This window comes from Grammomys surdaster, unplaced genomic scaffold (genome assembly GCF_004785775.1).
Source record: "Grammomys surdaster isolate TR1022 unplaced genomic scaffold, NIH_TR_1.0 125956, whole genome shotgun sequence".
In the NCBI taxonomy this organism is placed as follows: domain Eukaryota; kingdom Metazoa; phylum Chordata; class Mammalia; order Rodentia; family Muridae; genus Grammomys; species Grammomys surdaster.
Window position 1 is genome coordinate 624,239 of NW_021620775.1, and position 17,049 is coordinate 641,287.

At 36.5% G+C, this 17,049-nt stretch overlaps 1 protein-coding gene across 10 annotated transcripts in view; it reads right to left on the bottom strand.

Moving 5' to 3' along the window:
* Dlg1 (discs large MAGUK scaffold protein 1) overlaps positions 1-17,049 on the bottom strand; it is a 193,860-nt gene that overhangs the window by 17,948 nt on the left and 158,863 nt on the right. For 4 of the 10 annotated variants that reach the window (XM_028753793.1, XM_028753789.1, XM_028753795.1 and 1 more), the window contains 3 exons: positions 12,499-12,568; positions 7,621-7,654; positions 1,260-1,301 (listed from right to left, as the gene is read on the bottom strand). In XM_028753793.1, coding sequence (XP_028609626.1) covers positions 1,260-1,301; positions 7,621-7,654; positions 12,499-12,568 — 146 coding nt within the window. Of the gene's footprint in view, positions 1-1,259; positions 1,302-7,620; positions 7,655-8,334; positions 8,435-12,498; positions 12,569-17,049 lie in introns of all 10 variants that reach the window. The other 6 variants (XM_028753786.1, XM_028753790.1, XM_028753788.1 and 3 more) reach the window with 2 other exon arrangements.

Sequence of the window (17,049 nt, forward strand, 5' to 3'; positions counted from 1 at the left end):
AGTTAGGTGGCAGAAGCAGGTCAGATCTTTGAGTTTGACGCTAGCCTGTTCTACGTAGAGTTTCAGGACAGCCAAGGCTACACACTTAGTGTCTCAACAAAACAAAACAAAACAAAAATTACTGATATAAAAAATGGTTTACATACTGTAAAAACATGCAGTTGGATATTCCACAACTTAATAATTCATGCAAACGGTGAGAAAAGACAGTATATACTTTCATGACCTCTTTATAGTCTAGACCAACACCCAACTATCTATATTGGATTCTGGTTATAAGCAAATAAAATGCTGAAATGAAAAATTATTTTCCCATTCTTCTTTCTCAAATCATATAGCTATTATGTAGAGAAAATATTCAACAAATGAATGAGGGTTAAAAGTATATATTGCCAACATGAAATATCTGGGACTTGTAACAGGATTATTAACCTTTTGAGCAGCCATATTCATCTGTAATCAAGATTACTTTCATTTTAGACAGCAGTAAAAAAAGTTAAAAAAACAATTTTAATGTTTAAGCTGCTACAATCAACATTCACATATCCTCCTACCTTTCCATATCCCATTTGTATAGCTTAATTAACATCAGAGGTACAGCATTAAACAGCAAGGGAATAGACTATTGCTTTTTCGCAATGGTTGCATAGAATAAAAAGAAAATAAACTAATAGTGATTCAGAATTATTAACAAATACTCTTTTACTGCTTATATTAGAAAACAAAATTACTAAAGAAAATAGGAAAATACAAGTTTATTGCCCAACAGATATTTACTTTTTATAAGGTGCACACAAATCCACATACTAAGTATAGTATACATAAATAAGTTGGTAAGTGGGTTTGTTTTCATTAAAACCTTGAAATTAACCTTTCAGTATGTGGAATTTGAGGGCCCCCTTAGCCAAAATGCTTACAGCAAAAATGTTTCAGATTTAGAGTTTTATGCATTTAAAAGTATCTATACAGTCAAACTTGGCTGAACAACTCTGAATTGAAAAATTTGAAATATTAAATGTTCCAAGATCTGAAACCTTTATATTGTCACACTGTTGCTGCAGACTTTGGGCTTTGGGTTAGAGATACTCAACCTTCAGGTGATTAACCTTTTCAAGTCTATAATTTTACTTGGCTCTTCCTGGTTTAACAATCTTAGGAATCTGACTTTTAGTTTTTATAGCATCATTTAGGAAAAAGCCACTCGGTAATACTTATTAATTTTTTTTTAAACAAAAGAACAAGTAACATGAAACACTTACGGTAACTACTTTCGCTATCGCTGGCATTAGAAGTTACGTGCTCTGAAATTGAAGGGAAATGAAAAGAAAATAAAGAAAACACCGTGTTATGAACTTAAAAGCTGCTAAAAGCAAATTATCAAAATTAAACAAGATGATATTATAAATGTTGAGATATAAACCAAATATACCCACAGAATTTTTACAAAGCATTTTAGATTTTCTATGAAAAAAGTTTAATTTTTCAACTAAATTAACATGAATTGTCATAGGAAAATATCTGTATTAAAGAAAATGCCTTATATTTCTAATATAGTTTATGAACAAAATTCTCAGCAAAGAAAAGCAAGTAGAGCACAGCACAGACACAATGTAATCTCTTACTAGTCCAAACATAAACCTAAGATTTGGTACCAAAGAGGACAAGTTCCATTTGAGCAAACAGGCGCTCGATCGCTTCCTGATGGGAAAGGTATCTTTGTGATTTACAAATAGGTCAGGTCTTTCCTCTTAAACTTAGGTTTCAGAGGCCATCAAAGTTCATAGACTGCCTCAAAAAAGCCATGACAAGGGATCCGGAGATGCTGAGTGATAGTACGTTCTAACAGGTCAGCATTCCTTAGCAATTCCCCTTCGATAACAGACTTTGTGAAACAAAACAACTCTCCCCACAAATATTAGTAAACAGCCGCCTAACTCTGGTCAGACAGAGGTGGCCCCATTTTATGACTTGATCACTCGTAAACGACAGGCACTCCTCATCTCTCAATAATAAATATCTTCCTTGAATGAAAGAGCAAAAATTTTATTCAGAAAAAAAAAAGAAGGAAAACTTTCAAGGACAGAGGGAAACCCAATTTTCTAACGTTCGGGAGAGAGAAGAGCAAAGAGCACGTCTCAGGGCGGACGGTGCTTGAGGTCAGCTGCGCCTGAGCTTCTGGAAATCGACAGTCTGCCGGAAGGCACAACAGACCTTGGAAGAGTGCGAAACAAACCTGTTGATTTTAACCTGCAGAAGAAAGATTATAATTCTCTAAAAAACTCTGTGTGTAGGTGTGTGTGTGTGTGTGTGTGTGCTCACCCACAAGTCAGCAGCAAGCATCTTTTCTACTAGCTCTCCATCTTATTTTTAAGGTTGCTTTTCACTAAGCCTGGAGCTCACTGGGGAAGACCAGACAAGTCTGACAAGTTCCCCCATTTTCACTCCTAAGGGCTGGGGTTACAGGCATGTGCCATTTCATGAGGCTTTGTCCTTATTTCCTCTTAAAAAAAAAGGTCCCCATGCTTGTGAGAAAAGCACTTTACTTCCCAGTCTTAAGATGAAGACCTTTCTTAATCACAGTTTACATTTTAAATAAAGCACTTAAAAGTGTTAAAACAGTTTAGGGGAGGGAAAGTTGCCTTCCTCAGTGCCATTCCAAGCTGCTCACCAAATGACCCGGCCCCACCATGCTCAAGGAAACTATAAAGTCAGTGCGCTGTAAAAAGGAAACAAAAGACCATGAAAGAGAGACTTGTGGGAGGAAAAAAGGGTTCAGTGGGATCAGAGAGGATGAAGGGTAAAAATAACTAAAATGTACATATGTATGAAACTGCCAGGGAATAAAACAGAAATTGGTAATGATTTTTCTTACAACTTAAGAAACATCAACAAAATAATTACACCTAAAAATTAGAAAGAGAATTGACTACTATATGACAAGCACATGTGAAAGTAGGTATTTTAAAGTTTACATTCATCTTTTTTTTCCATTTTGATGTGTGCATATGGATGTTTTGCATGGCTGTGTGGCTACACATGCATGTGGAGGCCCCAAGTGCATGTTGGCAACTATCCCCAGCAGCTCTCCTACCTTTTCAGAGATGCCATATCTCCATCAGCCTAGAGCACACTGACACTGCTGGTCTCTCTTGCTTGCCCTGGGGACCCTGTTTTTGCCTTTAGAGGCTGGAATTACAGGCAGGCTGCCATACCCACCCAACATTTACATGGGTCCTGGGGTTCAAATCCTGCTCCTTATAGTTGTAGGGGTAACTGCTTTAAACACTGAACCATCTCTTCAGCCCCGCCCCAACTGTTTTCTCATGTTAGTACATGAATTTCAATATAAGCATTTGAAATTCTCAAATGATATTCAATTTAACTTATAAATTCTAATTCACCTGTTATTTAGACATTTCAGTTTGCTTTAAACTGTTTTTACATTAAAAATTCTAAGTATCTTCATTTATACCACTTTTTAACCTATCCTATTTCTTCAAAATTTGTTCTAAGAAATAGGAATGCCACAAAAACAAAAACTTCAGAAGTCTGTATTAGAATTGGCATTATAATCTTCAATCTCTAAGTTGTAAAAGAAAGAAAAATTAGTTATCTGCAGGATGAGAATAAGTGTGTACATAAGAGACAAAACTGATTAATGCTGAGCTAGTGATTATGAAGTGGGTAAATGAATAACACTGCAGGGTTTACGTTTACTATTCTGTAAGTCAATACATCTGACATACTATAGAGTAAAATGTTACTATTCTTTCTTTTGTATTTTACCTACTCACCTTGAGCTCTTTAAAAATGCCAAAAGGCACATGTAATAAACTTTCGTGGGTTCTTCACATTTTTCTGTATGTGGTTCCTCTATAATAAAACCTTGCTACTCAGAGGGTGGGCCTTAGACTAGGACAGCCACTGGTACTGCTTGAACCAACAAGAGAGGTAAAGTGCCCCTCACTATTCTGTTGGGGCTGGGGCTGGGGCTGGGGCTGGGGCTGGGGCTGGGGCTGGGGCTGGGGCTGGGGCTGGGGCTGGGGCTAGGGTTATAGCTCAGTGGTACTGTATTTGCTTAACAAGAGGAAGCACCTGGGTCCAAGCCCTAGCTCTGCCAGAATAAAAAATAACAAAAACTTGAACATAATTTATCAAAGAAAGTTAGATAGATAATACATAGATTAAAAGGTGTTTAAATTTACTTCCGACATAACAAAACCAGACATGCCTAGGGAAGACAAGGATACGAAGCAGTCAGAGTCATTTACTGGGGTTAGGCATGAGGGTAAAGACATCTGGAAAATTATTTGCCAGAGCAGTGATCCCTAGATATTCAAGGAAGGCTGGTTCCAGGTCTCCAAGGTAATAGAACCTGTAGGATCTGCATGTATTTCCTGCTCTCCTCCTCTCCTTCCGAGACAGAGCCTCACATAGTTCAGACTGTCCTGTAACAGGCAGCCGAGTCTGTCCTTAAACTCCTCCTCACGGAGCCTCTAACATCCCAGATGGTGGGACTGTAGGTAGGCACAGAGCACCACCACTGGCTCCTGTATACTTCGATTGTTTTTTGATTCTGTAATACCCAATATAGTGCGAATAACGGCTACACTGTGTGTTCAGAGAATGAGAAGGGAATTAAATCCAACTCAGTATACCATTGGAGGCTGTGAAGTAAATAATAGTAAATAAAAGTGTTATGGAAAGCCTGGGAATCTGTGAAACGCAGGATGCTGCAGTAGACACTATTACTTCGTATCTGTTCATTTATTGCAGTGCTTTGCCTATGTGGCAAACTCAAGTTATGTTTTGCAAATATCTGAACTTTTCTCCCCAAATATTTTCAATCTGCAGCTGCTTCAATTCATAGATATGGAAACCATGCATATGGAGAGCCAATTTTGTAAAGCTCAACAAATATATATGCATGACCTAAAAATTTCTCCCCTTCCTACATATTTCCCCAAAAGAAAGACACATATCTGAATATCAAAAGATATGCACAAGAATATTCAAAACAACACTATTACAAAGTGTCAAGCACATTTTGTTTGCATATCTGCAATGTGTAGCTTCATTTTTATTTTGTTTGTATTGTGAGCATTTTCCATGTCATCTGTGTGTTGGCCAGCCTGGTCTCAGACTTGTGATGCTTCTGCTTCCTGTACTTGATGTAGATATATTCTTCAGGTCTAGGGCTTCGTGTGAGGTACGTCAGATGCAAATTTAAGACCTCCATTCATCCTCTTACTTTAGGAAAGAATATTCTCTAAATCTCTCTTCCCCATCACCTCCTCTTTCCCACCTCTTCTATTTTTAAGATGCCTGGTGAATACAGTTATTTCAAATGTAAGCACATTTTACCTTTCTTCTCAAACATTTCCTTCCTGGTAGGGTATGCATGTTTATTCTCCTTATACCCTCCATGTGCTACACTGCCAACACCAAGCAACTAGTTAACATCTTATTTGATACACAAGTAAAAGCAAGTGTGGCTTTGGCACTTGAGAGCTTTGCACAACTCTGCTTACATAAGTATTTAAAACAAGAGGAAAGTAAACAGATAGAAGAAACCTATGTGGCTATCTGGTGGTGGAAATTGTAAAACCAGAAAACAAAAGTGTTTTTAAACTGTGTGCTATCACTTCACTTCTGAGCACCCTGTCCACCTCCTGTTGAGTCATATCCCTTTTAGTGTTATTTTGAATCAGCTTATACATTAGTGAAGTCATAAGTAATGTCCTGATGTACCCTTCTTCCAGTATTTCCTCTATAATAACAAGCAGCCTGTAATGCTTTATGTGTTTGTTTTATGTGATAACCTCCTTCATACCCAGTTTTAGAATTCTACTGGTATTTTTCTGCTCCTCCAATATTTTCTGAATAAAAGTTTGACCTTTAGGTTGCCAAGTTAATAAATTCTTTCAATTCCTGTGAGATGAAGCAAGTACTCGTGATCCAGTGAATTATAATATACCGTGCAGAAAATGAAATCTTTTCCTAAGTGACACTGCCTAATAATCTGTTACTTTGCATAAATTTTCCTTAAGGAAGTTTCTATTTCCAATTAGAGACATGGGGCAAGGTATAAATCCCAGAGCACTGGTAATCTGTGGGAGATATTTTCCAGTTATTGAAGGTTTTCACTTATAATTTTTCCAAAGTGTAAAACATTAAAAAGAAGCTGCTGCAGTGACAGGAAATCTGAGGGTACTACCAGTTGTATTTTTTAATTAAAAAATTGTATACAACATATTTTGATTATGTTTTCCCCCTACTTCAAGTCCTCTCAGATCCTTTCTAACCCACCCAACTAACAAAACACAAACAAGAGAAGAGCAGAGTATGCCAAGAGCAGAGCCTGCCTAGTGGAGGTACTGTATACCAAGTGCTCTCCTCAGCTTAACGCAAACCTATGCTGTTAGGATCAAAGTCAAAGTATCTACCTAAAAATTTTAAGACTTATTATTTAATGATATAATTCTTAGAAGATTAACTAGTTAACTATCAGTAAAACTTCAAGAAAGTTTTCAAAATGCCTAATGATTCAAATGAAATGTAAACAACTTAACAAAAAAATTTAGCTTGAATGTTCATTTCTATGAATAGAGATCACCTAAATTAACTTAGCAATATTTGATGACTTTTCATACTTAAGCAAATTGAAAACACTCCAATTTAAAACAGCATCTCACTCTGCAGATGCGGCTGGCATCATATTCATAATGTCAGGACGGGTTCCAGGCTTGTGTCCCAGGCTTGGCTCTGGCTCAGTCATTTATTAGATTTCGTCTATGATATGTCTACGTATCAGCATCTACTAATCTTCATGTGATGACTAGTTACTTAGTTGGAAGTTAAGAACAGCAAAAACAGGAACAACAAGTCCAAACACCCTCTTGGCTAGAGGAGAAACAATTACAATGTGCTCTATAATGCTGCTTATAATCTGAAGAGGATATCCCATTTCCCCTAGACTGTGCTTGAACTTGTTATCTACCTTATACTTTCACATTAAAGCAAGGGTTTTCTAACACGTAACTGTAGTGATTTAAACTTGTTTTAAAAAGGGAGACACAAAACTCCAAAGCTGTACATGTCTATATTCTATTATGATGGGCAAATGATATTATTAAAAAAAAAACTTTAAAAAAGCCTATACTTAAAAAACTTTCTGCCAGGTGGTGATGGCGCACGCCTTTAACCCCAGCACCTGGGAGGCAGAGGCAGGCGGATTTCTGAGTTCGAGGCCAGCCTGGTCTACAAAGTGAGTTCCAGGACAGCCAGGGCTACACAGAGAAACCTTGTTTCAAAAAATCAAAAAATCAAAAAAAAAAAAAAAAAAAAAACAAAAAACTTTGTAGAAAAAGTAACTACCAGAAAACTATGAAATTTAAAATGTAACTGAGTTTCTCAAGTGTCATGTTAAAAAGGGAACACAAGAAAACAAAAATTGTATCATAGAAGTAAAGATCCCAAGCTTGTTATAAACATGGAAAGCCTAAAAGCTGTCTGAAGCACATACCTCCTCATGCCAGGAAGGCACTACTGTGAACCTCAAAATGCCCCTGAATAAAGTAGGAGGTTAAAAAATAACTTGGGAGTATTTTGATCACTTACTCAGGCCTTTTGATCCCATGTCGTCAGGGATCTCCTGTAGAGAGTAGTCCCCAGAGAGCAAGCAATAAAAAGATAATCAAAGAAAATAGTTGTCAGTGATGCATAGAATTGGTGCTACAGTAAGAGACAGTTCCAAGACCATTACAGGTACACACAGCTTACAAAGCTAGTTATAGATTTTTCAAAATTTAGAATGAGCTACCAACTAAATGTTATCTATAAAAAGGATGAAAACTGGAGCTTAGAGGTTAATTAGAAAAGAAAGGCAAATTTTTAGGCCATTTTGATATTTTACAAGTAAAATTTACATTATCTATATTTAATGATGAAACAAGATAAAACAGAAGGATTCCAGATGATCTAGTAGTATCAGAAACTGACAGTACTTTACCTACAAATTAGGTACTTTCATTTTTTTCCTCAGAAATACTGGACTGTGTAAATGTTAAGTGCTTATTATATGAACCCTAACTTCAAAGAATTGTATTTATTTTTATATGTTATAAACAGATTAAGATGCAGTTCAAGAGTTCTTAGGTGTCAGAAAAGTTAAGACTGGTATACAAATTAATTTGTGTGTATTAAATTTCCCTGGTGAAGAAAATCAGTCACCTGTTGCAGCTCTTGAAACTGTCTCCATGGTAACAGCCAACTGCAGGGCAGTATGTCCCTCTACGTTCTATTATCAGTTGACCAATGGATCCACATACTTACGGTCAGCATCACTTGTTTCCTGCTCACTCTGGTCCTTGTTCTTGTAGAAGGGAAATTTTCGGGAAAAGAGGTTCTTTTTACGCTTGTCATTGAATGACTGCTGAAGAAGAGAAGGAGGGGGCAAAACAAAGGGGTGTCTACTTCCGTGTGCACAAAGGCCCAGCCTAGCAGCTATGGAAGCTGACTCCTGGGACCACAGTTTGCATGCAGTCTGCATGAATTTTATACTGTTCACATGAAAAACGAATTTCTAATTTTGTATAAGGTTTTATAATTCTATTATTTTGTAAATGGTCAATATTAAAATTCTAGAGCATTCAGTTTTATCTTAAAGAACAAATGCTACTTGACAAAAATGTTAAAAAGGGTTAATCAGATTACTATTATAGTATAAACCAAGGTAATATTTATTTATATGACTATGTATTTTTCTAGGAAATTTCCAAGGTACAGTACCAGGTAGGTGATACCACATTATTTTTAACATTACATTGCTGCTCACTTATCTTTTATATATTAGGTAGCAATCTTGATTTTACTTTGTCCTAATTATACATTTTCTTTTATGCCTTTGTGGCCACAATAAATTAACACAATAGCTAGTATTAACAAAGCAAACCTAAATAATTATGAGGATGTTCCTAATTAAAAATTTCTTTTTCAAGAGAAAAAGGTAAGTGATGAGCTCTGTGACATACAAATGGAAAGACATCTGTGCAGTCACTGACTGGAGCTCGTGAGGCACGAAGAACGATGACATTTACTGTAGAGGAAGAGCCCAGAGCAATTCTTCTGTTCCAGGCTTTCTTAGTGGAAATGACATTACCTACCAGTGACATTAGAACTAATGATCTGGAGTGGGGATATAAGACGAGTTTTTTGGAAGGCAGTGCTAGGGATGGGAAGTGCTTCACCAATAAGCCACGCCACTAGTCCCAAAGATAGAAAATCTGCTTTCATTTTTCAAGTTGAACTGTGCCCAAAGATGCTACACCAACCCTTTACCAACCACCATTTACTTTCCAGGGCTTCAGTTCCTGTTGGTCAATCTGGTTTGGAAATAGAGTGGACTACTTCAGAAATGAACAATTCACAAGTTTGTTTTTTTTTGTTTTGTTTTTCGAGACACGGTTTCTCTGTATAGCCCTGGCTGTCCTGGAACTCACTCTGTAGACCAGACTGGCCTCGAACTCAGAAATCCATCTGCCTCTGCCTCCCAAGTGCTGGGATTAAAGGCGTGCGCCACCACTGCCCGGCAATTCACAAGTTTTAAGCTGTATATTTTTTCTAAACTTGCTATGAATATCACGATGAAATCATATGCTACGTTGGCTCCAACCTATCTAGGATATGAGTTATCTTTCTGTGCAGTGCATCTACTTTGTATATCCTATTGTCTCAGGAGTGACTGGGTAGTCATCTTTGTTCAGACTGCTGTCTTGGTATCAATGTGTTTATGTTAAAGTAAACATTTAATGCACCAAAGCACAAGAGTAGCAACAATGGCTATTCTATTGTTATAATTATTGTGTTATTATTAATTTCATGTGCTAAGACATGCATCTACAAGAGACATGCAGCACATATGGGTTGTCCCGTCCATGGCTTCAGGTACCCACTACAGTCCTGGAATGTACTATACTCAGGTCAGGGGGGATTAACCATACATCACTGAGGCATGTGAACACCAATCTGTATTGCATATCCTTGTTTATAATCATGTGGTGCGAACACTTAGGGAGTCCTAAGTGAATTAGATGAGTAAATTCACAAGCCAGACAACTTATCTTAGAACATGAAACTCTGGAGGAACTAGAGAAAAAGAGAACTCTTAAGCAGAAGCTAAAGCTGCATTGCTGAGAGGAAGGACTGCAGTCTGGGTTGGCAGCCATTTTATAAGCTGTCAAGTAGCATCACGTGGTTAAAAATACTTGTTTGAGTCTAAATTTTAGAAAGGAGAAAATGTAAGTTTTAGGCAGGAAAAAAAGGTAATCTCTCTCTCTCTTTTTTTTTTCATGAGAATTGCTCGCTTAAGCTCATGGTTTTTGATAAAATTGGCTTTTATTTTATTTTTAAAAAAGGTTATTTACCCTGTTTACTGCATATATAGTGGTCAGAGTCAGTTTCCTAGCACACAACCAAAGAAACATGTAATTTAAAATGTTTTGATTTTTGTTATCTTTCCAGTTAGCCAAAATGAGATAGCTCAAGGACACTGTAATATAGGATAGAAAGATGTGTGTTAGTTAAGAAATGTATTAATTATATTAATTTAATATCACCCGGGTGAAGAACGTATTAAAAGTGCAAATATAAGTAGCATAAGCAAACAATTAAAAAAAAAGTGTATGGAAAATACAAAACTGAAGAGATATGAAAAAAAAACCTTCAGTTTTTCTTTATTTTCAATAAAAATTATCTTTACTTTTTAAATATATTAATGTCTTGTAAGAGTGCAATAAATACAAGAAATGATACTATGCCACAAATTCATGATAGGTTTTATTAAACACAGGTATATGTAGCTCCAAATGTAGCATTTCAAAAACAGCCAAATGAGTGCTAAAAATGTTAGTGAGGAACTGAAATGTTAAAGGCCAGTACCGAAACGAGCCTGCAGATCATCACGTAAGGAAAGGGAAGGAGGAAGGGAAGACATTATTGAAAGAAATGCAGTTCTGTATCAATGGCAAGCGTAGTTTTACCCCACTCAGTACCATGCATACTTCTGGTGCTGTGTTAGAACACAGTGACTGTGTACAAAGTTGGTTACCGTCAACAAAGACTAAGATTTAAATGCCGTTAATTAAGTTAACTTCTCGTAGAATGAAAGAAAGTTAAAAACATGCATCCTCTTTTTAAATTCATTGATAGTTTACTGTACTGATTTCTTTTTAAATACACATATAAGACAAGTACAGAAAACACGGAGTTATTTAATATCCTGAATATTTACTTGGGATTTTTCTTTTAATAAAAATTTCTAACTTAAATATTACTTCAGGTTATAAGATGTAATTATGATTCTGAATTTTATAGAATTTTATCACTTTCTAAAACTGAATTATATAAAATTCATCCAGATTTAATTTCTTTGACATATTAAAGCTGTAAGCGCTGACTGCTTGGTGACATCTGATGTCCAGTGATGGTAATGTCTAATAATATCTATTTATTTTAAGTATAAAATTTGCTTCAGATAAAAACCAAACAAACCCAAAGATATAAACATTATGGAAAGCATTTTAATGCAGCATGTGTAAAAGTTCTTTCTTCAGGCTCATTTAAGAACATTCCACTGCAGGCTATGGGTAACGAGGAATTGTGCACATACTGTAACTATCTTACCCATCTATCAGCATGTTTTATTTTCACACATCCAAACAGATTTAAACTAAATGAAAAATAAACATCTAAATATTTAAAAATTTTGATACATTTTCCCACTTTCTATACAACTTCTTTTGAGTTTATTCCAAGATTATAGCTTTGTGTTGATCTTAACATCAAATATTGGATTCTAGTAAAAAACTTATTAAGGGATGAAAGGGAAACAGAACAAAGACCTCTCTACACGGCTTCACCTGTAACAACTTGTAAACTTCCACTGTGACTTAAATTAAAAAAAACACCCCACACCCCAACCAATCCTCTTTAATGACAGGGTCTTACTATGGAACTCTCGATATTCTGAGATTCACTATGCAGAGCAGGTTGGCCTCAAGCTCACAGAAATCTGTCTGCCTCTGCCTCTTAACTGCCGTGTGCCACCATGTCCAGCAGGTAATAATATTTAATGGAAGTATAGTATAGAAGAATCATTAAACTAGCTGTTCCATAACATATGCAATTAAAGCATGCCTGCTGCCTCTCTGCTTCTCTACGCCTTGATTGTTTAAGTGTGCATCATCAACTCAACAGTCTAGCTAAACCACTGAAAGCTTAAATTCATATCATTTATAGAATACTGATCAAAAGTTACTAAGAATCTATCAAACAACATAATCTGAGAAGGCCTGCAGAACAGGAACTTTATAATGAGTGACTACTACTATTCTAATCTGTGGCAAGAGATGTGCACAGTTACTTCTTACGGTAAGTCTTCTCATTTTAACAAGAGCCAAAATGAAAATTACAGAAATGTACGAGATTTTGTATACTCACCCCTTTATCTCCTCTTGTTTTAGAATTGAATTTGACTGTTTTTAATCGGGCTCGTTCTTTCTTCTCAACTCTGTCAAAGTACAGAATGTTATTGTCTTTGTTACTGGAGACTGAATTCTAAGCCTTATATACATTAGACATATTTTCTAGCACTGAGTCCTCATTTCTCAAATTTTTTTGTTTTTAATTTGGAGTTTTCCTATGTGTCTAAGACTGATGGGAAAATCTTGATTCAAAACCTTATCTTCTGAGTCCCTGGAATTTATAGGTCTACATTACTATTCCTGGTTATAATATTTTCCTCTTAAAGATTTTTGTGTGTACATGTGTATGTGGAAGTCAAAGGTCAGTGTTAGGTGTCTTCCTTACTTGCTCCCTACCATTAAAAAATACATTTAATTATATGTATGCATGTATGTATGCATGTACATACGTATCCATGCATTCACGCCTGTGTGTAAGAATAAACAAGTGTGTAGGTATCCAGGAAGGATAGAAGAGTTGGATTCTCTGGGCACTAAAGTCATAAGCATACATGACTTAGATGCTGGGAAGCAAACTTGGGTCCTCTGCAAGAGGCAATACATGCTCTTAACTACTGAGCCATCTCTTCAGCTCCCAGCCGACTTTTTTGAGGCAGGGTTTTCTACTAAATCTACAGTTTACCTATTTGGCTAAGCATGCTCCAGAGATCTTCCTGTCTCTGGTTTCCCCAGTACTGTCCTGAACCTAACATGTTTATGTGGGTGGGATACCCGTGTGATACTTTACAGGCCCTCACCAGTCCTTAGTAAGTCCAATACAGTTAAGAGCCTTGCTTGACACCACTTATTCTAAAATTCCTCAAACTTGCAGATAAATGATATACCAGTTTACTGTGAAGTAAGAAACCTCTTTAAGAAGTACCAAACCGCCGGGCAGTGGTGGCGCACGCCTTTAACCCCAGCACTTGGGAGGCAGAGGCAGGTAGATTTCTGAGTTTGAGGCCAGCCTGGTCTATAGAGTGAGTTCCAGGACAGCCAGGGCTACACAGAGAAACCCTGTCCCTAAAAAAAAACAAAAAACAAAAACAACAACAACAACAAAAAAAGAAGTACCAAACCACAGTATACAAGTATACACTTACAAGCACTCAGTTGTATAATTACACTAGAAACAGTCAGACATTATTTATGACTTTAGTCAGTTTCCAGGATTCATTCTTTCTTTCTTTCTTTTTCTTTCTTTCTTTCTTTCTTTCTTTCTTTCTTTCTTTCTTTCTTTCCTTCCTTCCTTCCTTCCTTCCTTCCTTCCTTCCTTCCTTCCTTCCTTCCTTCCTTCCTTTTTTTTTTTTTAAAATACTGGCTTAGCATAGAACATATATGATGAAAATAAAGTTTGAGGGAGAAAGTAAATGTACAAAACTTAACAATTTGGATGCATATTGTATTAGCTTGAAAAATTTTGTACTGTTCTGTGGCTCTGAAATATAAAACCATGTGGAAAAAAATTAAGTGTAATTCCAATAACCTATATGTATAAGATATAATAGTCTACAAGTCAGGGTTGAAAAGGGAGAACAACAGGTAGCCTTCCTTATGTCTTTGAGGGTGAAAGGTAACTTTGGGAACAGGTTAACAGATGTCAGAAGGACTTTAAAAAATGTTGAATTCTTGAATCTCTATATCGAGCATGGAGGCTCACTGTGAGCTTGAGGTCAGTCTGTGTGATAGAGTGAATTCTAGCGAGGCTGGGCTACAGTCCTGTTTCTCAAAGAAACAATAAAAGGGTCACCTATTCAAATATGCAAATTAACCCAAAAAACCTTTAGATACAGTGATATCAATCTGAATCATGCAAATTTGGTTTAACATAAATTTAACTTTTTATAAACTTTTAATTTTCAGCTTATTATTACATTATAGCCTACTGCAGGAAAATCCAGCAGAATATCCTATGAAAATTATCTAGCTAATGTTTTACTGTGGGTATAACACATTCTCAATACTCATAGATTAAAGCATACTCCAGAAGAATAGTTGGGAATCTATGGCATGAGTAATTTGTAAACTTGTTCCAGTACTTACTGAGGGTACCACTAAACTAGAATTAAATAAATAAACATTTACCATTCAAAAATGGAGTTTTCTAATCATTGTTTTGTTCAGTAAATAGATAGTATTTGTAAATGCTATCTCTGAAATAAAATCAAGAAGTGTGAGAATTGTAACTTTTAATAGTATTAGAGTTCTGGATAAAAGACATTTTTACTTAAGAAAACATAAATTTTAAAAACATTCAAGAAAAAAATAAAGGTGCCTGTGTCTCCCTGAAGCTGGCAGTTATGAACTGTGTCCAGAGCCACCAGGGCACTGTGGAAGGATGGCATGCCTCTCTTTAATGTACAGAAAAGGCTGGGTATTAGTCTAGATTGTCACTTGATCCAAAGTGCTGAACAGCCCTTCAGGATCCCTCTCAGTGCCATGCTTTTGAGAAACAGACAGAACGTGCACGTGGAATTGGTACTCTCTGGGCTTAAAAAGAGTGCAGTGTAAATATGAAGATTTATTTTGGGGGGAGGGTGGGACACACTGATGAAGGGTATGGGTGACATCAAACGGCAGCAGGATAATGGGGGGGCCTCCCCACCACATACCCACACCTTTGGGCCAAGGGGAAACCAAGGCCCTGGGCAGAGCAGCTGGAGGCTGCATTTGATGCTCTGCTTTTCATAGAAGACTGTTAAACGAAAGCTTCACCTAAGTGTGTATAAACAAAAAACCACTATCTTACATATAAATAAAATGGCAAATGTGTTGTGTCTTCTTACTGTGTTTTATAGTAGGAACCTAATACTTTACAGTACTATTTATGAAGCAGAGGATGAATAGACACTTCAAGATATATCCCGTGTTCACTCTTTCCATCCAAGTCAGCACTGTCTCTCACTGACTGAGGGCACATGGAAAGCCTTTCTAGGGTATAAGGCTCCAAAGAACAATTTTTAGGAGATGAAACTTTAATATTTAAGATGTGAAGGTTCTACTGAATTAAGAAGGCAGACAGGAGTTTGTGAATTAAAGCATATTATATTCTAATAAAAGAAAGAAGAATGCCGGAGGCTGCACTCCTATGAGGCTGCACTTCATAAGATTTTCCATCAAACATGATTATACCACAGATGGATCATGCTAAATGTATAGTTCTAGCTAACAACAGTGATAACCCTCCAATCAGTAATTACAAATCTTGGCAATACTTCAACATTGTTCTTGGGCTTAAGTGTAGTTCAGTGATAGAATGGTGGTTTGGCATGCACAAAACCCTGGGGGGCTCAATCCTTAATATCACAAATAAAATAAAGTATTTCTGTTTGTGCTATAAGACAAAATATGTTTTGGTGTATTTTTCAGTTCAAAGAAGTATAAATCCAACTCATCAATGAACTTGAAGCTAAACGAAGGAACCAGCTATAGTAAGCATGGACACCACGTTTGCGGGCTACCTTGACATAAGTCTAGTTAATAAAATAAAAAAAGACAGGAAGCATACTACAAGATTTTCCTTTCTTCTATTCCTTTTTAAAAAAAAAAATTTATTTTTTTTGTAGCCCTAGGGACTGAACTCAGGCCTCATGCATGCTGAGAAATCAAACCCAGTTTTCTAGAAGAGCAATCAGTGCTCTTAACTGCTGAACCGTCTCTCTAGCCACCTCAAAGGTAGTTTGGTGACAGTTTATTTTCTAGTTATATCAGTGGTTACTTTTCTGTTTGTTTGTTTGAGACAGTCTCAGTATGTAGCTTAGATTGGCCTGAAACTCACAGAGTGTATATGCTACCTCACCAGAACCTCCACTGGTTACATTTAAATGTGACAGAATTAAATAGTAATGACTCTCACAATGAAAAACAAAGCATAGAATCACTATTCAAGAAAAGATAATGATTTATTCATTGAGCTTTAACTTTTTAATTCATTAATCATGGGGTTCAAAGCCTTTTAAAAACTGTGTATATTTAAGTATAGTACTGCATACCTGCAATCCTGGCACTTGGAAGGCTCAGACAGAAAAAGGTATTGAGAATTCAAAGTCAGCCTGTGATACATAGCAACACTATGTCTCAAAAGACAAGGCTGAGGAGATGGCTCAGTGAATAAAATGTTTAATGCACAACTCAGATCCTTAGAATCAACACAAAACAAGAAAAGGTAGTGTATGTTTGCAATCCCTGCAGTGCTACTATGGTGATGTAGAGACAGGAGGATCTTTGAAAGCTCACAGGACTAGCTAGCCCTATATAAGCAGTGGTAAACAAGAGATCCTGCTGCAGACAAAGCAGAAGACAAGGACTGACACCTAAGGTTTCCCTGACTCTCTCTCTTCCCCTTCTCCCTCTCCTCCCTCTCCCTCTTTCCCCTTTCCCTCCCCCCCCCCCCACATCCCTCCCTATAATTTGATATGTACAGGTAAAACAAGTGCTACAAATCACGTTAATTTGACACCTCAATAACCTCTCACACAATTGCTTTTAAAACATTCTTTTGATGGTGAAAAATTTAGACTTTGTTAGC